Source organism: Acomys minous (assembly GCF_964271855.1).
Source record: "Acomys minous genome assembly, chromosome: 2".
Lineage (NCBI taxonomy): Eukaryota > Metazoa > Chordata > Mammalia > Rodentia > Muridae > Acomys > Acomys minous.
The window spans coordinates 59,888,035-59,909,826 of record NC_140484.1 but is presented as its reverse complement, the minus strand read 5'-3'; the positions used below and the strand labels follow the sequence as shown (position 1 = coordinate 59,909,826).

At 53.4% G+C, this 21,792-nt stretch overlaps 2 protein-coding genes across 14 annotated transcripts in view; both read left to right on the top strand.

Annotated features, from left to right (window-relative positions):
* JAKMIP3 (Janus kinase and microtubule interacting protein 3) overlaps positions 1–2,698 on the top strand; it is a 126,443-nt gene extending 123,745 nt beyond the window's left edge. For all 13 annotated transcript variants that reach the window (XM_084800781.1, XM_084800774.1, XM_084800775.1 and 10 more), the window contains one exon: positions 353–2,698. The gene's annotated coding sequence lies outside the window, so the exon portion shown is untranslated. The remainder of the gene's footprint in view (positions 1–352) is intronic.
* A 2,018-nt stretch (positions 2,699–4,716) lies between these two features.
* On the top strand, positions 4,717–20,334 carry DPYSL4 (dihydropyrimidinase like 4). The gene is made up of 14 exons (XM_084800903.1): positions 4,717–4,956; positions 8,214–8,302; positions 8,884–9,068; positions 10,598–10,762; positions 12,494–12,555; positions 12,656–12,736; positions 13,224–13,292; positions 13,694–13,814; positions 15,028–15,184; positions 15,535–15,676; positions 16,454–16,624; positions 17,121–17,300; positions 18,250–18,415; positions 19,428–20,334. The coding sequence occupies exons 1-14, from the start codon at positions 4,918–4,920 to the stop codon at positions 19,517–19,519; spliced, it is 1,719 nt and encodes a 572-aa protein (XP_084657029.1). The 5' UTR covers positions 4,717–4,917; the 3' UTR covers positions 19,520–20,334.
* Positions 20,335–21,792: the final 1,458 nt, after the last annotated feature.

The window sequence follows — 21,792 nt, the reverse complement described above, 5'->3', positions numbered from 1 at the left end:
AGCTCAGGGAAGAAGAGGAAATTGGCAGCCTTCAGGGATAGCTGAGGAAGGTTCTGATAAACTCTACAATGAGGACTACAGACTAATGTGTGTGAGTGTGTAGTGTTCGGGGAGGATGTCTGCTCAGCTGGAGGCTCCAGATGTGCCGTAAGTGCAGCACCAGAGGTGCTAGCACCACCATAATGGGACACTATTGCCTGCATGAAAAGCCAGTCTGGTTGCAGCCCTCGCTCTCAGTACTGACCCTTTGAGTACTGCCTTTTGAGAACTGCCTCGCATCCCATACACTCCTGTGTGTCTCTCGAGTGCATTACACTAAAGCCCTTATTCCTACTCTTTTTTTTTTTTTCAGAGAGAAAATGATGCAGCCATGAGGACAGTTCAAATGAAATTTTCACTATCCTAGATGGACCATCCACAGTCCAGGAAAGTCTTCCCTTGTGAGGACCAGACTGCATCCACGGTTTGGAGATGGTTCTTCTGTCCTCATCGCGTCCTTGCTAGTCTAAGGTTGCCACCCTCTGTGCTGATGTTAGGAGGGTGTGCGTGTGCATGTGTGTTCATGTGTGTGCTTGCTCAGTGAGAAGTCAGTGCACGGATTAGAGCCCTTTCAAGGCATCTAGAAGTTGATGCACCGGACAGTGAGCTATGCAGTCAGGTGTGACCATCATGTTCAGCATTGTCTGTTCTGAAACCCAGTAGCCAGGGGGAAGAGTGAGAATGTTGTCTGAAGGTATTTGGTTCATTCTGTATTTGTGTCAGGAGAAATGTTCCGCTGTGGTGCAGATGACCAAGTGGTTATGGACCCTTAGGTCAAAATGAGAGGAAAGCTTACAGGATTGGACACACAGGCCTTTGTCTTCGGTGGCCAGGGGACTTCTGCTGGGAAATACACTAAGTGCACTTGGTCCTTCCTGTTGTCCTTTCTGCCCAGTCATCGCTCCTCTAGCTGAGGCTGATGTTGGGTTTGGTTCTCGAGTCTGAAATCTTCAGTCCTGAGTGCAGGTTTTGTCTGATTTAAATGGCTTCCTTCTCTTGGCCCACATGCTGATCTCAGCACTGAGCGGCAACAGGAGCGATGCTGCCACAGATGTGTAGGCGACGTCAACCACTGTGTTAGAAACCGATGGACTGTGCAGTGTAGGCATCCGGAAGCTGTCTCATCCCCATGCTGCTCGCTGCCTTCCAGAGCTCCTGGCCCAGCCCCAAGTGGACTTGCAAGCAAGCGGTAGCTGATTGGGAACCAACCGTTGCCCTGGGAACTCACCCCACCCCCACCTCCCATCTCTCTGGTTTAGTTGGATCGTGGTTTTGCATGTTCCGTACGTGTGTGGAATACTTCTAATACCCCCTGCCACTCTAAATGACAGGTCTGGGAACTCTGTCTGTCTGTTTATTGTTTTTAAAGAAAAACTATACAAGGAAGAGAAGCATGTAAATAAGCCCAATGCTCATGAAGTCGTTACTGTTTATTATATGTAAAGTATCTGTACATAGAAAGGAAAGTGGCCCCAAGAATGTTAGGTAATATCCCACAAACCAAACTGCATTTCCACCCAGCTGTATTCCTGAAAGCACACGTTTAGCTGGAAGGCTGTTCCTCTCTTTAGATCTCATCGTTTTTTCATTCCTATGTCACAAGCACCTTCTTGTCCCCTGATCCCAAAGTCAGATCTGAACTTTGGGGGGCGTCGGGGGTGTAGTAACCGTGAGCCTCTGTTACCGATCCGTGCTGCCAATGAGCATCTGAAGAGCTCAAGCATTTCAAAAGTAAGGTGCATTTTCTAACTCCCAGACCGAACCTTCTGTCCCAAACGCTGCGTTGTACGGGACTCTCTTGCTGCTAGCTCCCAAAACAAGACACCTGTGTGCGATGGCACTGCCCTGGTGGAGCAAGAAGAGGGACCCTGACCTGGGCCCGAGGACCTCAAACTGTGTCGCTGAGGTGTGGGCCTCGGCTTCACGTTGCATTAAGTCGTCAGCCCGCTCACTCCTGTGTGCACGACACAGGACAGCATAAGCATTTTCATTTGTCTAAACGAGAAATCCACGTAAACCGCAGGGTCCTTTGTGAACAGCCATGTGGTGTCTGCTTTGTTTCCGTGGTCTAGCGTTCTGTTGCTGAAGGCCTATGGCTGTGACTTACGTCTCTGCCCTCGCAGACTCTGTCGCCTTCAGGAAACCCGAGTGCCTTATGCGGCTTGTAAACACCAACTGGGGAGTCAGGAGGGAGGGTGGAGAGTGGCTTTGAGGCATTGATAGCTGATCAGCTCTTGCCATCGCTCCCGGCATTGAACCCTTAAGGTGAGTTGTGTGTTATAACACAGTGATGGGTTTAAGTTTAGGCTCAGGAAAATCATATTGTGAATATATGTATCAAAGCATATATTTCTTGTACCTTTTCTAAAAAGCTTTATTGTAAACTTATGCAAAAAGGAGCAGAACTTGGCTTCTCGTGGCAAAGTGCCAGGCAGTGTGTGTGTTCAACGAAGCAATTCTTAACACAACCCTCTAAACAACACGTGACCTTTCCGTTCAGTGCTAAACAGTATTCCCAGGCTTAAACTAGGTTTGTATGGTGGTCAATTATAAATTTTACACATATTTTTGTATCGTGGTTCCTATAATATACACCAGAGAATTTTTACTTATTTGTAAATTATTGTACAGTTTTAATAAAAATTTGTTTTAAATCCTAGCTTAAGGTGTCTCCAGGAGTGTTATTAAAGTGTGAACTTATTATCTATATTAGCCATTTCTGCATTCATCACTTGGCCAGCAATGCCTCTTTCCATGCAAAAAAAAAAAAAAAAAAAGGAATTTTTGGGCTTGTAGCCACTGGCGAGGGAAGCACAAACCTTACCTGCAGCCTCATCCAGAGATACCTACAGTCCGTACAGTCATTGGAAGGACAGCACCCTCAGTCAGAAGACTGGCAGGCATTAGCTGAAGGTGGCTACCTGGAAAGTGTCTTCCAGTGATTTTATCTAGTATGTAGCATGGAGAATTCACATAACTTAAGAAAGGAAAAGAAAGAAAGGAAAAGAACTTGACATCTTAATAAGAGGAATTGGCTATATCAATTGTAGAAACTCTCACACCACCGCCGAGAAGCTCAAGTTTTACAGGTGCACTGGGGGAAGTGGGAGTCCAGGACATGTGGAAAGGGGGGTGATGCCTTTGGCTCACTGACAGGCCCGTGGTCCTCTGGTAGAACAACTTATTGTCCCAACACATGTTCTAAAGGAGCTGGCCGGGTGGACAATGTGAAGGCGGGGTCTTTTTGTTTAAAATCCATCAGTGTAGACTCCACAGTGACAACAATGATTGTCCTGTAAGCTGCTGGGGTTAGAGGGGGTGTCTGAGAGCATCTCTGGCTTGTCTCATCCCAAGACCTTGACCTTGGCTTTAGAATAGGCTGTCCTTGCAAGTCCTTAGACCCTCTTCTTACACCGTGGCCCAACACAGACACACCCACAGCATGTGGAGTAGAATAGACACCAGCTTTACAGCTCTCACCTTGCCTTCTGAAAGTGGGGCGAAAGGCGGCTATAGTGGTACACGCCTTTAATCCCAGCACTTGGGAGGTGGGGGCAGAGGCAGGATCTCTGTGCTTGGTCTACAAGGAGAGTTCCAGGACATCCAGGGCTGTTACATAGAGAATCCCTGTCTCAAAAAACCAAAAAGAAAGTGGGGGCAGATGTTGTGTCCCGAAGGAAAGCCACCAGAGTTCTTTAGGACAGTTGGTGCCTCTGGTCCAGCCCAACGTTGGGCCTCTGAGCAGAGGCACCAACGTGTTCAGCACCCTCTGTAAATGGACAGCTCAAGGTTTATGTTTGCTCCATGGGGAAGGAGGCGGGGCTTGTAGCCCCCCCCCCCCCAAGGCTGCAGCACAGCTGGGTTCCGACTGTACAGAGTACAGACCTCATGCTAGGAGTTGTGGTCAGCTGGCTCCAAATCTCCCACTCCCACCGTGATGGCGTCGCAGTCCTAACATGTCTGTGAAGCCTCTGGCTGGGCTCAAACTTGGCGTTGTCTGCTACTGCATGGAGAACGCCTTGGGAAATAAGACACTACCAATGAACGCACCACTTGGCAGCCCGCAGAGGTAGTCCTGAGACCAGGAGTGCATCGCCAGCTGTTGGTTCCACCTGGATTTCTCTGCCCTGAGTCTCAACCTCGATCTTCCTTGGAAGTTCCCAGTCCAGCCCTTTCATCTCTCTGTGTCTTGGCTGGTTTTCTCTGCTTCTCCAACTCCTCCTACGCCATACTGGTGTGACCAGATCAGCCAAAGAACAGTCTGGCCTAGGCATCCCCACTCCCTAGTCCCGCGGTCACGCCAGGCCAGGCCCTTGCTCTCCAACCTCCAGACATTCCCTGAAGATGTCTGGATTTTGCCAGAGATACCAGGCTAGATTCTGGCTCCAGCAGCGCCTCCTCCCAGAGGTCAGAATTAGTTTTGAAACCGCAGCCTGGGGTGCCTCGGCCCAACACAAAACAAGACTAGGTGGGGGCCAGGCGAGACCCGCACCTCTCCTCTTCTCTGAGTGCAAACTTCATACTCGTTGGTCCTGACAGGTTGCAGCCAATCACGCTCCCGGGTGCCATGATTCCAGCGGTGGCCTCCGGAGTGTTCTTGGGGAGGGGAGGAAGGGAGGGAAGGAAGAGTTAAGGGAAAGGGAGAGGGAGGTGGGAGAGAGAGAGAGGTCGCGAGCTCGCTCGCCCAAACGAGAGCAGAGGGAGGGGCCCGGATGCAAATGAAGGTCGGTGGGCGGGGTCTGGATGCAAATAAGCTAATCTGAGCCCCGCGCTCGGCTAGCTCCCGCTCGGACTACCTAAGCTCCGCGCGTGTCCCCGCCGGCACGTCCACGCCCGCACAGCCCCTACCGGGGACTCTCAGCCCGCCCGCGGATCAAGATGTCCTTCCAAGGCAAGAAGAGCATTCCCCGGATCACGGTGAGTCGGACTCCCGCCCCCGCTGCGTCTGGCGCCCCTTGCCCACGGCGGGAGTGGCTTGCATGCTCAGCGGACGACCCTCCCGGCCCTATCCGTGCGTCCCACACCTGCTCTAGTCCCGGGCCAGGCGCCAGCCCTTTCTCCCCCTCTCCTTCGCGCGCCGCCAGCAGAGGAGAGAGCTTTCCAGGCCGCGCAAAACCCATTGCGCAGCCCACGCACAGGCCCGGAGCCCGCCAGCTCTCCGGACTTGGGTGATCGGCTTGGAGAGGCCGGGTGCGGGTGAGCTAGCGGCCTGCTACCCAGAGCGTAGGTGGTCGGCCTCCTGCTGGGTCTGGCGGGGAGGCGGATGGGGTCCAACTGGACATTGCTTGGAGTTCTGTCTCCAGGCCAGCCGTCGGACGCAGCTTTTGTTGGCCCCGGGCCTCAAGGCACTCGGATGTCCGATGCTATTCCCAGAGAAGCCCGTGGGCCGCCTACCCCCTGGATGGGCCTCTTCCGTGTCTCTAACGCTTTGTCCGAGACAAAGCGATTTAGCCCTGGCTACTAGATCTGGTGCCCCTGGAGGCCCCGAACCCCTGCACGAAGCTGGGTTCGGAGACTCCTCGGGAGGTGAGTACTAATTGACCACGCAGACCAGCCTCCCTGCAGAGCCCCCTTTCAGAACAGAGCTCCCCAACACAGACATGCATGAAGTAGGAGGTCAGTGTGTCCACCCAACTGGCCAGGAAACAAAGCCTTCCCACTGGGGCAGCCGGAAGCCTGTGAGGAAGAGAGGGAGGCTCCTGTGATGAGCTAGACCAGGTCTGGGGCTCCCGGAGGTCTCAAAGAAAAAAAAAAAACCTCTGGACTTGTTCTTGCAAGAGCTCTGAAGTCCAACCAGGCTGCTGGGGGGAGGTCAACTCCCTAGCTTTCTGAGGGGAGTCCTCTCCTTGGGGAGGGGAACCTCAAAGAGGAAAGAGCCCCCTCTCACAGAACTCAGAATTAGTTGCTACCTCTTGACTGCCTACTGTTCCTAGAGTGGTCCAGGCCTGAGGAAACAATCCCACCAGCCAGCTGTCAGTGAATGGAGATGCTGGTGGGCAGCCTCCTGCCCAGCCAGGCAGTGTTCATGAAGAGAGAGAAGGCTCACGGGAACTCCCATTTATCTAGATGGGGTCTATTGCAGCGTTGCTTGTTCTCCCAAACTCAGGATGACCCCAGAATGCAAATTTTGGAGCCTGAAAACAGGAGTCTGAATAGGGACCCAAGAGCTCAATATTTCTGGCTTAGAGATTCCTCCTAAGAGCTGTGTTTTCCTAGGTTTTTCTGAGAATGGCTAGACCAAAGGGGAAGAGGAGGGGTGTGGCCCAGAGTAGCAGCCTTGCAAAGTGGGTAGCTGTAGTAGGCCTATGTAGACTACGTAGACATTGGTGCTCAACGGGGCTTGGTTAGTGAGCACCTTCCGACATTTTTAGAGAGACTTGGTAAGTGAGCTGCAGCCATGCTAGATACAGTCAACAAGCTACTTCCAGGATGGTCCAGATGTTAAGTCCATGGTAAGGCTGTACCGTGTCTGTCCCACTTGAGGACTCCTGGGCAGGGTGGTTTCATGGACATGAGTGAATCTGTGAACTTCATCCGTAGGCATTGTCATGTGGACTTCACAAAATGTTTACAAGTCCTTCTTCTCACTTGTGCCCCCCAGACAATATGAAGCTTAAAAAAAATTGTTTGCGATTCTGGGCTGTACAGGCAGAGGGCCGGGTGGTGTAGTCTGGGGGCATAGTTGCCCTGAGAATTCGGCCCAACCCTTGGGCTCCCCATCACTGGAGGCTGATAGGCTCTGCTTGCCACACACTCAGCTGGTTCTCCTGGCCTCAGACGGATGGGATAGCAAAGCTGAAGCTGGCCTGGAGGCCTGGCCCAGCTGCCGCACGAACCACAGGAATTTGATGCAGCGTGCCTTCCCTGGCTAGGTCACAGGAAGAGTCATCACATCCACAGGTCTACCCTTGCACATGCGGTTCTGCATCTGCCCCTTCAGTACTGTGTGGCTCCACTGTTCTATCCCCCCGGAGCTGGGCCATTGATTCTGACGTCCAGGCAGAGTTCCATCTGCAGTTTCCACTTTCTGCCTGACTCCTCCCTCCTGCTCCGTCTTAGACGTGTCTGTCTGTGGGTGCTAAGCATTGGAACGGGTCAGTCTGATCCTCTGCCTCCATTTTGCCGAGGTTATCCCACAGACAGCTGGCCTTACCCACAATCTCTTTCTTCGCCCGCTTGAAAGTCTTCACACTGCATCAGAGCCTGTGGCCATCCGGTTCCATCATCACCACCCCGTCCGTCATGGCCACGGCCTCTCTATCTGTTAGTCCTGCCTATCAACTCCCAGACCCCATCAAATCTGTTCTCTCACGCTCATGTCCATAACACTGGTCAAGATGCTCCCGCCTTCCCCGAGCATCCCTTGAAACCACCCAAGCAGTAATCCTGCTCCCCTTTTCCATATCAATATTAATTTTCTTTCTACCAGCCTGGGTAATAATCTGTATTGGTCACAACTAATCAAATGCCTCTGGCCCCCAGTGTCTATGTCCCAGCTTGCCCAGCCTGTTCTTCCTCTTGCTCTCGCGTTAGTTGTAGCCATCGTGTTCCTCGGCACCTTCGTATAGCTGCTTCCTAGCCTGGAACAATCCCCCACCTCTGCCCCAACACACTGGTCCCCACCCGGTACCAGCTCCCCCAGAAAGGCCCTTCTGTTGCAGAAGGCAGCCTGACGTCCTCTCACCCTAGCTTTGTGCCCTTCTGTCTGCTTCAGTTTGATGACCTGTGCCTTGGTGGAGAATCGTAGAGACACACCGCTGGCATCAGTCTGTCCCTAGGTTGTAACCTCTGGATTCAAGACTAAGATGTCCGGCTTTTGCTCTGCCCTGTCCCTTCTGCCACTCTCACGGCCTGTGGCATTCTGGTGTAACAGCCCGTCATTGCCCACTTGCCTTTGTCAGCACAGGTGGGAGGGGAGCAGCCAGGTGCCCTGATGGTTGGAAGGAAGGTTAGGATGTTAGCAGTTTCTCCGCCACACTTTCACCAGCACGGCTTTGCCCTGGTGTCCCCACTCAGTAGTGCCAGGGCACTGCTCTGAGCACCCTGTTTTGGAGCGCTGTAAACAAACCTCTTATGACTACAAAACGTGTCAAAAGATTTCAGTCGTTCTAGGGGGAGAAGGTCCTGGTAGCCTAGGACGTCTCGGTCAGCGCCCGTTGTTTTGTCTCTGTCAGAGTGATCGCCTGCTCATCAAAGGTGGGAAGATCGTGAACGATGACCAGTCCTTCTATGCCGATCTCTATGTGGAAGATGGTCTGATTAAGTAAGTCTCTGCCCAGAGGTATTTCTAGATATGCGATTGTGTGAATGATGGTTACCTAGTACTCAGGGGTCTGCTTTGGGGTGAAAATCATGCAGATGCTTTTCCCACCCCACACCCCCTCAAAGTCCTGTCCCTGCGAACAGTCCTTGAGGCACGGTAGTTTTGCCGGATAACCATAAGGCCTTGAGAAACACAATGCACCCAGTGTCTGTGTGTCTTTGTGTTATCACGGCATTTAGTACAAGTCTGGGCTCCTGGAGATGAGTAATAAATGCTGATCTGCTCGCTCCTCTGCTTTATGTACCAAGGAGCTCCAGTACTGGTCAGTAGACGGCACACAGGGGCTCCAGGGGAGGCCAGGAGGCAAGGCATACTGGCCCCTCCGCACTGCCCTCCCGAGACAGTGTGAGTTTTATTCTCTGGCATCTGGGCAGGCAGGTAGCCATCTGGCCTGCTTGTTTCTCACGGGCAAGATTCCCAGCCCTCACTTCTTAGAGCCTCTGCCATGGAGCTTGTTCGAGTTCTAATTGGAGCCCTCTGTGAATGGTGATGACTCTTCTTTTTGTTGTTGTTGCTTTCAGACAAATTGGAGAAAATCTCATCGTCCCCGGGGGCATCAAAACCATCGATGCTCATGGCCTGATGGTACTGCCCGGTGGAGTTGACGTCCACACCCGGCTGCAGATGCCCGTACTGGGCATGACCCCGGCTGATGATTTCTGTCAGGGCACTAAGGCGGCCCTGGCGGGCGGGACCACTATGATATGTGAGTGTGCAGGCCGCTTGCCAGGTAGTCATGAAGCCTTGAATAAAGACAGTGGCTCTGGCTTCCTTGTATAGCGTGTGTGTTATCACAGCACTTAGTAGGAGGCTGGGTTCCTGTAGATGGTTAGGCATGCTGGGACTGTGCATGGCCCGTTTCCTTATTGCATGAGGTGGTTTGTCTCATTTCTGTTTCTCTGTTATATCTCCATCTAAGACATGCTGGGTACACCCCTGCCATCACTGCTTTCTCTTTCTGGGCCAGTTGCCTTGGCTAGCTCTAGGATGCTGATGGGCTCTGGATAAAAAGAAGTGTGCTCGCTTACGCCTTCTAGGGGATTGGCAGCTGGCCAGGACCTGGGGTTTGGAAATCCCAGTGCTTTGGACCAAAAGAATTGTAGTGTTTGGGCCCGGACTCTGCCTTTGAAGTCTGTTTGCAGTAAGTTTTTGCCTGCGTTAAGAGTTGAGGCTGTGGTTTTTGAGACAGGACATTTATCCAGCCGTGTCTCAGCTCTCTCTCTCTCTCTCTCTCTCTCTCTCTCTCTCTCTCTCTCTCTCTCTCTGTGTGTGTGTACATCTCTGTATTTTGTGCCATTATTATGGCCCCACACACTCATGCTGTATGCCTTGAAGGTACTAGGAAAGGGCTCATTTCTAGGGCCCGAGAACAAACGATTTACCACCCAACTTTCTTTGTGCAGCTGGCGCACAGTAAACACTGTCCCTGCTGCTACCGGACTCTGGGCCCTTCACAGAGACACTCAGCCATTGCTACACCCACAGCTTGATTTGGTTCACTCTGTCATAGGCTGAAGGAAAGCTAGCAGCAAGGTGGCCACCGCAGGCTCTTGCTCAATTGCATGTGGTGGCCCAGGCGGGGCAGCGCAGCTACACCATTAGTGTCACCTGTTCCATGAGGTGTCTCTAGAAATGCAAATGGCATATGCATAAGGCTGAAACATAGGCTATGTAGTGCATGTCCTACTTCTGAATGGTGACCTGAGTGATGGACAAATGGGGCGGGGTACGGGGAGTGTTGGATGGAGGCGAGGCAGCTGCTGGTTCTGGAGGTGCACCGTTTTGTTTAGTGGCCAGGGAGCAGTGTTTGGACCTTGGAATAGGAAGGAGCCAGCACAGTGGCCTCTGTGCAGGGCTTATGGAGGGATCGAGGCCATGGAAACTGACTCAGTGGAGGGAATTTTCTAGAAGCATGCACGTCCACAGGACCAGCGCTGTGGACAGCTGAAAACCCTGACTGTCACTGCTGTTCCTCTGGGAGCTGAGGTCTGCTGGAAGTGGGGTGGTTTGATCTAAGGCTCCCTGCTCAGTGCTCTACTTAGAGGCATGAAGGAAGTGGGACAGAGGACACCTATGAGCTGACTGGGAGGAATGGGGAAGGGAGCAAGGCAGGACCTCCCTCTGTCATGTCTTCCTCCCATCCCACTCTGGTCTCCAGAATGTAAAACCAAATCCCCCTCAGAGACAATGGTAGGATACCTTAGCCTGGCTGAACATGGTGCCCCCGCCCCACAGTGGACCATGTGTTTCCTGATGCTGGGGTGAGCCTGCTGGCAGCTTATGAGCAGTGGCGGGAGCGAGCGGACAGTGCAGCATGCTGTGACTACTCCCTACATGTGGACATTCCCCGCTGGCATGAGAGCACCAAAGAGGAGCTGGAAGCCCTAGTCAGGGACAAAGGTGAGCAACACTGAGGGGTGGTTATATCTGGGGATCACTCGCTGCGTCTGCAGGCAGACTGAGGGGTCCCAGCTAGGTCCCCTGTGGTTTGCCAGCATGTTCTGAAAGCGGGGATTTAGGAATTGAGTTGGGGCAGAGTCACCCAAGATCAATTCTGCTTTCAAAGACTCTGGGCTAGGAGGCTCTGTGCCATGAGCATATCCTGAAATTGCTCTTCCCATAGAAACTGCAGTAGGCCATGTTGTCTTTGGCTCTCTGCTTTTTAGAAAAGAGATGCCCAGATGACAAAGAAGTAGCCACACTTCCCATCACTTGGGTTTTCCCTTAAGAGGTTGTTTTAAGCTCTGTATCGAAACTGACTCACCTATAAGTAAAGATGAGCTCAGTGGGCTGGAAAGATGGCTCAGAGCTTAAGAGCACTGGCTGCTCTTCCAAAGGTCCTGAGTTCAATTCCCAGCAACCACATGGTGGCTCACAACCATCTATAGTGAGATATTGGTGCCTTCTTCTGGCCTGCTGGTTCACATGCAAGCAGAATAATAAATAAATAAATAAATAAATAAATAATCTATCTTTTTAAAAAAAAGATGAACTTCATTTTACACAAAGTCCTAGAGCTAAAACCACATCAGGGTTTATTCGTGGGCTGACGAAAAGTAATATTGTACTGAATGTGTGTCTTATACTGAGTTCCAGGTGGTGTCTGTAGCTCGCCCGTGAGCAGGGCCAAGACCCTGGACTTCCTGACTATAGAACCCTGACACTTACAAGGGACACTGCTGCCTGCCTATTATGGCCCCAAGGCCATCTCCTCTGGGTTCTAGTTCCCAGAGAATGACAGTGTCTTCACACTGGTCCCCTTTGGAATGTAAGGCCCCATGCCTCCTCCTCTTGGGTGTAGTGGAGTCCGCTTTCCACCTAGCAGTTAGACTCCCCGCAGCCTCATGTCTCTGAACCAGGTGTCTGCAGAGCTCCCTCTCCCTGTCACGATTGCCTCCTACTCAGAAATTAACATCAGACATCACACATCACTTGGGAGGACGGCAGAAGATGACTCAGTTTTTCCCAGGGTGCCCCACATTATCACTTTCTATGCAGCAAGGGAACAGAGCCCTGGGCTGGGTGGGTTTGGGGTTGTCTTCAGGCCACAGTGGAACTTCATCAGTCCTGGTCCTGGGAGGTGGGCAGATCCTGGCCGTCCAGTTGGGAAGACTCAACCATGCTTCTGATTGGACTTCAATATTGGGAGCACCAGGCCCCACTCCCACTTCCTCCTCTGTGTCTGAGGTGCCAGCTCTGAGACCTGCCTGCCCCTCTCAGGGTGCCACAAATGTATGACTCAGGCAGGGCCTGTAGGCAGGTGTCATGCCAGATGGCCCAAGAGAGGCTCCCTCCAGCATGCCAGGCCTGGCTGCTTTTCCTGACGAGAGCGGAAGGGGCTTAGGCAGCAAGCCCGCTACACTGCTCTGTGCCTTGGAGGAGTGGAGATCTGCCTGACATGTGGTGGTGATAGCAGATCTCTTACCCATGTGCCTCCTGCATGAGCAAAGGCTCCCGAACTCAGGGTATTGAGCAGCAGCAAGGAAGCGGCCTGGACATCGCTAACTTGGTCCATGCAACCTGATTTCTTGGTGGGGAAGGGTCTGTCTGCCAGATGCTATGCTAGGCAGCATACGTCACTGTCTCTGGGCGCCTCTCCTGGTGTCTGATCCTCTCTACCCTCTCTTCCAGGTGTGAACTCCTTCCTGGTCTTCATGGCATACAAGGACAGATGCCAGTGTACTGATGGTCAGGTGAGGCCAAGTTCAGAGGGAATGAACAAGTGTGGTGTCTTGGGCTGTTGCTGAAGAGAGAACCCTACAAACACGGGGCCCTGTTTGCCTTCCTTCACAGATGTATGAAATCTTCAGCCTCATCCGCGACCTGGGAGCCTTGGCCCAGGTGCACGCTGAAAACGGGGACATCGTGGAGGAGGTAGGAGAGGCTGTGGCACCCACAGGGTTGGCTGGGTGGCTCAAGCTGATGGCTAGTATGTGGGTCCCAGTGGAAAGACAAAGAACTGTGACCTCTGTGACCCATAGACAGAAGCAAGATTTCTAAGGAGGGAGGACATGTTAAGTCAAAGGTCAAACAGCTTGTTTGTTAGGGAGTCTTAAAGAACATTGAAACCATACCATAGGTTTTTCCATGATGGTCACAGATCTTCCCAAAGTACTGTAGCCAGTCTCTTTTGGGAAAATACAATGTGACACCCAGGGTCAGAAGCGAGTCAAGTGGGGTGGCCCCCTGTCAAGACCTTGGGCTAGCCTTCCCCAGGCCCACTCTGCTCTGAGTTCTTTATAGTTGCTCTGTTCTGGGAGGTCCAGGGGCCCAGGACTATGCTTGAAGTATGGGGCTTGCCTGCCAGGCACCTCGTGTCCAGGGCTTGGGGCTGGAGCAAAGCATCTTATTGGTTATGTAGGAACAGAAGCGCCTGTTGGAGCAAGGCATCACTGGCCCTGAGGGCCATGTTCTCAGCCACCCTGAAGAGGTAAGTCTGCCCTGCTGAGAATACCAATCTCCACTGCCCAACCCCCACCCCTGGGTGCTGGTCTACTCTGGCCCTGCTTCATGACCTGGGAAGCACTCTGTGCATTCTGCCCTCATAGTGGGGGCTTAATGCAATGACCCGCTGCCGACCCACTATCCACCTCAGCCACTTGTCACTGCACAGCCCTTACCCAAGGCAAGAAGGCAGCGCACTTGCGCCCTGAGAATTGTGTGGGGCAACCCATATTCTAGACACTGAGGTCTTGGCTGGGCCCTTGCTCCAATGGGGATACCTCCAGTGCCTACAATCTCATAGGTGACCTCTGGGTATCCCAGAACCCACCTGGTCAGGAAGTCTTGGGGATCATTGTGTTCTGACTGTCTTCCCTTCACCATCTTCAGGTAGAGGCCGAGGCCGTGTACAGAGCCGTCACCATTGCCAAGCAGGCCAACTGCCCACTATACATCACCAAGGTGATGAGCAAGGGTGCCGCCGACATGGTTGCCCAAGCCAAGCGCAGGGGTGAGTGCCAGCGCTGGCTTCCCATATGTTCCTAGCCTCTGAGAGCTCTGCTGAAAATTGAGGATCTCCAGGCCGGTTAGGAGGAAAAACAAGTCTCCTCATGGGGGGCACCTGCTTATGTTAATCCCAGGGATAAAAGCTTAAGTGAGGTTTAGGAGCCCTGTGTCCCCCAGTGTTCAGCCTTGTTAGAATAATATCTGCCTACTAGGAGTTCTTAGCAAACTGAAGTCCCCGTGTTTCTGTTCCCAGGGGACCCAAGGGCAGAATCCTGAGGATGTATCTGAGAGGGGTTCTCAATTCCAAGGAAGGCTCACTTTCATATTTGTTACCGGGTTCAGGAGCTGGGGTACACTTCCTGAGAGCCGAGGGGCTCTGTGCCCATAGCACTCAGACTATCCAGAGATCAGACATCTGTGTCCTGGCAGGCCCATAACTGTGATTGACAGGGCCTAGGCTGTGAGCTCAGAGGGCCAGGGAAGTCCCAGAAATCCCTGGGGCACCTGGAGAGGGCCAGGATTGGGCCACAGGGCCAAGTTCATGTGTAAAAGAGGCAGCGTGTTCAAGAACAGTGAGGGAACCTAGCACCCATTTTCCCACCCCTAGTCTCATAATGAGACCTCATTTCCTAGCTCTGCCTTGAGACTGTGGAGTGCCTGGGGTAGAAGTGGACGTATACAGGGACAAGTTTTCTTCCCGGTGATTGGCACAGAAACTCACCACATTTACAAGGGAGAGGATCAGTATTGTTTGCCAGCACTGGTTGAGCAGAGCCTGTGGGCTTACCCCAAAAGCTTCACCCTCCCCTACAAGAAGCTACTCTGCAGCAGGACCAGTTCCCACCCAATTCTGAGCCTGGTGCTTTCCCATTGCCTTATAGGAACAGCCTCGGCCTAGTTCAGAGCTCTCTGTACAAGGTCTGAACAGACAGGCTTAATTGGTCAAGGCCTAGTCTGTGGCCCAGCTAGAGTGGCCACCAGCTGACCCCTAGTGGACATTATGGGTATTGAAGGGATCACAGTCTCAGCCATTATGCCTCCCAAAGAACCACAGGGCCAACGACTTGGGGGAAGGTGAGGAGCAGAAAAGAGGAAAAGCTTTCCCTGGCCACGGAAAGGACAGAGAAGTATCAGTGGCAGTGTGAGGCCCATGCTGTGCTGAGGCTCCCAGTGGGCGCAGGCTGGTGGGGTCCTGCCATAAGCCTTGCTCACTTTAGGGGTGGTCGTCTTTGGGGAACCCATTACCGCCAGCCTGGGCACTGACGGTTCACACTACTGGAGCAAGAACTGGGCCAAGGCTGCGGCCTTTGTCACTTCACCCCCTATCAACCCGGACCCTACCACTGCAGACCACCTCACCTCCCTGCTGTCCAGGTGAGTAGCCACCCCCACCAAAGCTCGAGTCAGCCTGTGGTCTCCGAGCCCATGCTTCTTCCAGAAGCTTCCAGAGGAACCCCAGCCAGCTGGGGGAAGTACAGGGTTCTGGGTCCCAGCTGGGGTTCCCCACCCCTATGCCTGCTCTTGGCCCCTCATGAGTCATCATTCGCTCTGTTCATGCCCTCCACATTATACCCACATTGCCCACTTTCTTCTTTATGTACTTAAGTACCAGCTTAGACCTCTCCCGTGGCCTTAGCTGGCTGCCTAAGAGGCTCCAGCTGACCCAGCTGTCCAGTTCAGGAAGGCCAAGCCCCTGGCCCGCTCTGACCCTGGCTTGTTCTCAGTGGGGACCTCCAGGTGACAGGCAGTGCACACTGCAGCTTCACTACGGCCCAGAAGGCTGTTGGCAAAGATAACTTCACGCTGATCCCAGAGGGCGTCAATGGTATAGAAGAGCGCATGTCTGTGGTCTGGGAGAAATGTGTGGTAAGTCTAGGCCTGGGGACATGTGGGTGAGGCAAGGGCTTATCAGCAGCATGCTGCAGGAGGATCCTACCACCAGAAATGCTTGAGAGAGAGAGTGAGGGGGGAGAGGGAGAGGGAGACAGAGAGACAGAAACAGAGAGACAGAGAGACAGAGACAGAGAGGAGAGAGAGACCAGCCTTATCCTTTAAAGCCTTAGCTCAGCAGTTCACAGCACCTAGACATGTTCCTCGGGAGAAGAGTTATCACATTTATGGATTCCCTACCATGGAGATGAATGTCCTATATCCATCACCCTGCATCCCATAAATATGTCATTGTACATGTTAATGAAGAACTTTAAATTTTTAAAAAGAATTCATTTATAGCAAGGCAGAGTAGTTCCAGCACTCTGGAAGCTAAGGCAGGAATAATTCAAAATCAGCCGGAGCTACATAGCCGAATCTTGTCATGCAGGAAGGCCAGGTATATACACAGGTACAGATTTCGAGGGCAGGTCTCCCTCCTCTGTACCCTGGCCCATCTTGAGTTCATCCCTCTGCTATGCCTGGGAGCGAGGGAGACAGTCGCAGTCCCCCCGGGTTGGTATCAAGAGTATTGCCATTTATTCACAGAGGCAGCTAGCGATGGGGGCCGTGTCCACAGGGAACAGTCACACCACTGGACTGCCTGATCACTGTCATTGGTGCCCCTGTCTGGGTGGGTTATTTTTGCCGTGGTTAGCCCTTCCTGAGCTTGGGCTAGCCCACAACATCCACCAGCCCACTCTTCCTTCTCAGGCTTCAGGGAAAATGGATGAGAACGAGTTCGTTGCCGTGACCAGTACAAATGCTGCCAAAATCTTCAATTTCTACCCCAGGAAGGGGCGTGTGGCTGTGGGCTCTGATGCTGATCTCGTCATCTGGAACCCCAGGGCCACGAAAGTCATCTCTGCCAAGAGCCACAACCTGGTAAGGATGCTCCCTACCCCTCCTTAGCAGAGCCTGGCTGGACCTGCTTCCCAAGGGCATTACCAGGATAGGTGGCAGGTGTCCTTCCTCAGTGTGGCTCTTGGTAGCCTTGACCTGTCCAGAGCCACATCTACCCAGCACCTCACTCAACAACCATCTTGTCTGCTGCCCACAAGGGTACGTGGCTGAGTCTGTGGAACCATTCTACAAATAAGGAAATGGATGTAGAGGGTGCCACACCTGCCAAGGCAAGGACAGGCTCACCCCCAACCCCAACACACTCTGCTCCCTTTGACTTCATAAGAATCTTGGGACTCAGTGGTGCTGGATGGATTACGGGAGTAATTCTTTCTGTGTGTCACTTGTCTCCCTCGGTTGCATTTTTTTTTTCCTCCTGGGTGGGACCTTAGCACAGCACATGCAGGTTGCCTGTAGCACTGGCAGGCCTTGGAGTCAGGGCTAAAGGGTGCTGCCCCTGTGGGCCTCTCCCCCACAGAATGTCGAGTACAACATCTTTGAAGGAGTGGAGTGCCGAGGAGTGCCCACAGTGGTCATAAGTCAGGGCAGAGTAGTGCTGGAGGATGGAAACCTGCTTGTCACTCCGGGGGCTGGCCGCTTCATTCCTCGGAAGACGTTCCCGGACTTTGTCTATAAGAGGATAAAGGCTCGCAACAGGGTAAGACGGGACATGGGATGACGTCAAATGGGTGGCAGGCGTGGTGTCCCCAGTGCAGTCAGTGAGCCCTTGGGTGAGGTTCTGCCTGCTGGCTCATGTGGCTTTGGATGGCATGGTGGAAGTCATCACTTGCCCAAGGCCTACTGATCATTGCCTGTTTTAGAGGAAGTAGCCAGCAGGCCCTTCAGAGGTCTGGCCCCTCCTGTGCCTCCTGTGCCCACTGCTTACTGAGCGGTGGTGGTGTATACCTTCTGTTACAGTTGTCTATAGCAACTGTAGATATAAACTCATTTGTAACCACCTCCTTGAGTACATTACCATGAAGATGCTAATGTGGTCCAGAGCACACCACCTACACTCCTCTTCCTCAGTGAGGGGTAGAGCAGGAATGGAGACCTTAGAAGGAGCCTGTAGAGAACAGCTCTGTACGAGGCAGGGCCAGTCCCATTTGCAGAGGGGAGACATGGTGGTAGAAGCTGGTTCCATCCTGCTGAGTAGCGACAGCCCTTCCCCCTTGCCGATAGGATCCAGTCTCAGCCTTGTAGGCTGGCTCAGGCCAGATTGTCAAGCAGGCCCCGGGACCCCAGAGGGAGGTGCCAGTCAGGAGGACAGGCCCATCTAACCTCACTCTTTGGGTCACTGGTCTATGCCGCCGAGGTTTTAGGAAATCCCTCTGGCTTTGGGGGCCATTTCTGGGTGGACAGGACCCAGAACCTCATCCCAAAGCTGCCTCCTAGTCACAGTCTCAGTCCAGTTCCAGGTGAGGCTGCTTTGCTCTTAAGTGGCCTTCCCTGAACGTTTCTGTGGCGAAGCTGTGTGTGCTCTGCTATTTCAGGGGAGGGAGCATGGGATTACTGAACAGGGCCAAGTTGGGGTGCAGAGCAGACAGGCGGGGTACTACCCTCCCATCAGCTTAACTAGCTAAGCCCCCTCTCTCTTGGCCCCACAGCTAGCAGAGATCCACGGTGTGCCCCGAGGCCTGTACGATGGGCCTGTCCATGAGGTGATGTTACCTGCCAAGCCAGGGAGTGGCACGCAGGCTCGTGCATCCTGTCCAGGCAAGATCTCAGTGCCACCTGTGCGCAACCTGCACCAGTCGGGGTTCAGCCTATCCGGTGAGTTGAGTGTGGGCATGGGGAAAGAGGCGCTTCTGCTAGGTCCAGCCTGGGCCCAATGGGCTCTAAGCTCAGCTGGAGACTTGGACATGTGCATACGCAGGGCAGATCCCAGGGGTGGTCCTGTGGACAGCCAGTGTGGGTACTGTAGTGTAGGAGGCACTGACCTTGATGAGGGACCTCGTTTTCAGCCTTTTGGGGGACAACGAGGTGTGTACCCCTGCTGTGGAAGACCATTGCTGTCCCAGCATTTGCCTTTGGAGTGCTACTGAGATGAACCCACACCTTCAATCAAGCAAGGTGGAAGAAGACATGTTAGTCCAGGACCGGACATAGAATTTCCAGCCTCCGGGGCAGAGAGCTCTCCCCTCTGTGGGGACCCAAGTTGTAATACAGCTCCCCAAGCCCCACCAGTCCCAGAATCACTGGTGAAGTGAAGTGTGAGGTTTGGGTCTGAGCTGGGTCCTTAGCACTTAGGGACACAGTAGAATGTACCTGCCGTGCTGACCACCAGAGTTCTTTCCCGGTCCCCCATCTTGCCTACAGCCCAAAGCCAGACCCTCTCTACCACTTTCCCCACCTTTGCCATATTGTCTTCACTCTCTCCTCTTCCTACTTGGGAAGTTCCTGGTTCCTTGCTGACGTGGGATAATGGGAAAGTCCTTCAGAAGATGGGGCAAGGCCTGACGTCACGAGGATCCGCACAAGCGGGGCAGGCTTCCCAGAGAGTTCGCCTTTGCTTTCCTGTCCCCACAGATTGTAGGGCCCCCTTGGCTTTTGCCTATTCCTTTCAGCCTTAGGGATGAGTAGCCTCTGCCTGGCCACCTGCCCTCTTAGCCATGGCTTTGGAGAGAAAACCAAACCTGGGTGCACACTGCATGAGGCTGGGTAGATAGGCTCTGGTTTAGTGGGTGCAGCTAGCCATGTCTAACTTCCCTTTTGGATGGAAGGAAAGCCTGTGCTACCCCTCCCCCCACCTTCAACCTCTTTATCTTACTTGTCCTTTCCTCAGGGTCTCAGGCTGATGATCACATTGCCAGACGCACAGCTCAGAAGATCATGGCGCCCCCTGGAGGACGCTCCAACATCACTTCTCTTTCCTAGACTTGGGGGTCTGGCAAGCTGGTGCTGTCCCCACCGGCAGGGTGTGGGGACCACTCACTTCAGTTAGCTCCTTCCTTTGTAGCTTATTGTGAACGGTGCTCAGCCTTGCCCTCCCTTTCCCCATAAACTCTCCCCTTGGAGTCCCAGACCCCACTATGAGGGCTCCCTCCAGAGGGCTGAATCCAGGGAGAGTTCACTGCCAGAGTGAGAGGACTAGACATGGCAGTGACCAGGTGCCTCTTGCCCCCCCGCCCCCATCCCCAGGCCTTACCATGAAGGCCTCCATGAGAGCTCTCTGCCTCACGCCTGTGAGCTTTCTGGTGTCTGGGTATAGGGCAGGGTGGGTGTTCGCTGCCGCCACCACCCCCCCCCTAAGAAATCACTGCCCCATGGAAGCCTCCAAGCTCCCACCGGCTCCATGTTGTGAAGGTGCAGCTACCCCTTGGGGGCCCTGTCCCCCTGACAGCCCCGGTGTAGGGAGGAGAGCGGGTGAGTGGAGCCTCCGCCTTGCGGAGCTGCTGTGACTTCAGGGATCCACCAGTTACTCGGTGCAGGGTAGCTCCCTCCCACACATACACTTCCAAGGACCAAACCTGAGCTCCTGTAGCAGCCCCCTCTAGGGAGTTTGGTGATCCCTTAGCTAAGACACTTTCCTTTTCCTACAAAGTGACTTTCCATAGGTTTACTAGAGTAGCGGTTTTGTACTGTGAGGAAACCAGAGCCAGGGATCTGCATGCTGCTGTACCAGATGCCGGCCACCAGATGCTGGCCACCGGCCAAGCCTGATGTGAGTCGGATCAATAAAAAAAAAAAAAGGTCTGGGTTCGAAGCTGCCTGTGTGTTGCCAGCCAGACTTCCCTCCCTCACAAGTGTTTGTACAGGGACCAGGGAGCCCCTGCCACTACTGCCACCTCCGCCTAGCTGCATGCTATCTACCAGTGTGGTCTCTGCCTGCTCTGGGCCATGGGTATGGCTGGACCTGAACGGTGAAGAGGGTTCTTTCTCTTAGGGTCTTTGGCTGAGGCACACAGCCAGGTGGTCAGCAGGAAGACACCCCTGGTCTGACTGGTCAGGCTCAAACCACCTCAGCTAAGGTGAGGCAGTAAATGGAAGACTGTGGGGTATGCCACACAGGTGTGGTGTCGTATGGAGGATCCCCCCCCCAAGAGACCAGCACAGCTGCTGGTAGCCAGACCCCACCCCTGGAAGGAAACTAGGGAGGTAGTTCCTATCAGTGCCTTCCTGAGGTTGGGACTTCTGGGCTAGCCTCCTGCCATTAGCCTGTTCTCATGGAGGTAGTCTCAGTTCTTTCTCCCAGGCAGGGGATCCTTCTAGAAGCAGGAGGTCTTCTCCACACTGCTCTCCTCCTCCTCCTCCCAACATCCATTCTCAGCAGCAGGAGCGTTTCCATGGGAACAGACAGCATTATCGGCATCCAGGATCTTTGTAAGGTTTCTTTGGTCCTAGCAGCAACTCTACTGAAGGACCTAGCAGCCCTGAAATCTTTTTTTTTTTTTGGGGGGGGGGGAGGGACCTCCTCTGGGCCACAAATATATGGTCAATAAGGCTTCAGACTTGATTCTGTTTGTCTTGGAGACATGGCCTTATCATGTGGCCTTGGCTGGCCTTGAGCTCACTCTGTAGACCCGGCTGGCCTCTTAGTCAGAGATCTGTCTGCCTCGCAAGTGCTGGTATTACAGGTGTGCACTACCATACCCAGCAGGACTTTAAACTTGAATCCTGGGCTTTGGCTGGTTTCTGTGCTCCATGCCAATATCTTTCTAGTTTCCCCAACAAGGAGACAGGTGATGAGGGGACTGAGGCGGTAACTACATCTCTGCTGGAAGCAAAAAGGAGAGTGTGCTCTCACCACATCATCCATCATTTATACAGAACCCCAGAGTTCGCCCCTGCTGTGCACCTGCCCTTTCCAGGTTTTCACTGTAAACATGGCTACCCGAAGGAGCTGCAGGGAATGTCAGTCACTTGGTGTACCATGCTGTACACCTCAGGTGTGGGCCTCACTGGGAGCCCCGCGGTTAGTCCGTCCCACTGAGGGGAGGGGTGGGGTGGGCAGGGGTGGGAGCTGCCTTCTCTGTCCTAAGGGTTCAGCTTTGTTCTCAGCACAGCCAGCTCTTCAGACACTGTGGTCACTTTGGTCCTTGGTGAGTCCACAGCCTGGCCAGGCAGGAGGGCAGCATTTACTTGGGTTGACTGGAACCACAAGACACAGACCCAGATACTATGTATGGGAACCAGGATGGCTACTGTCC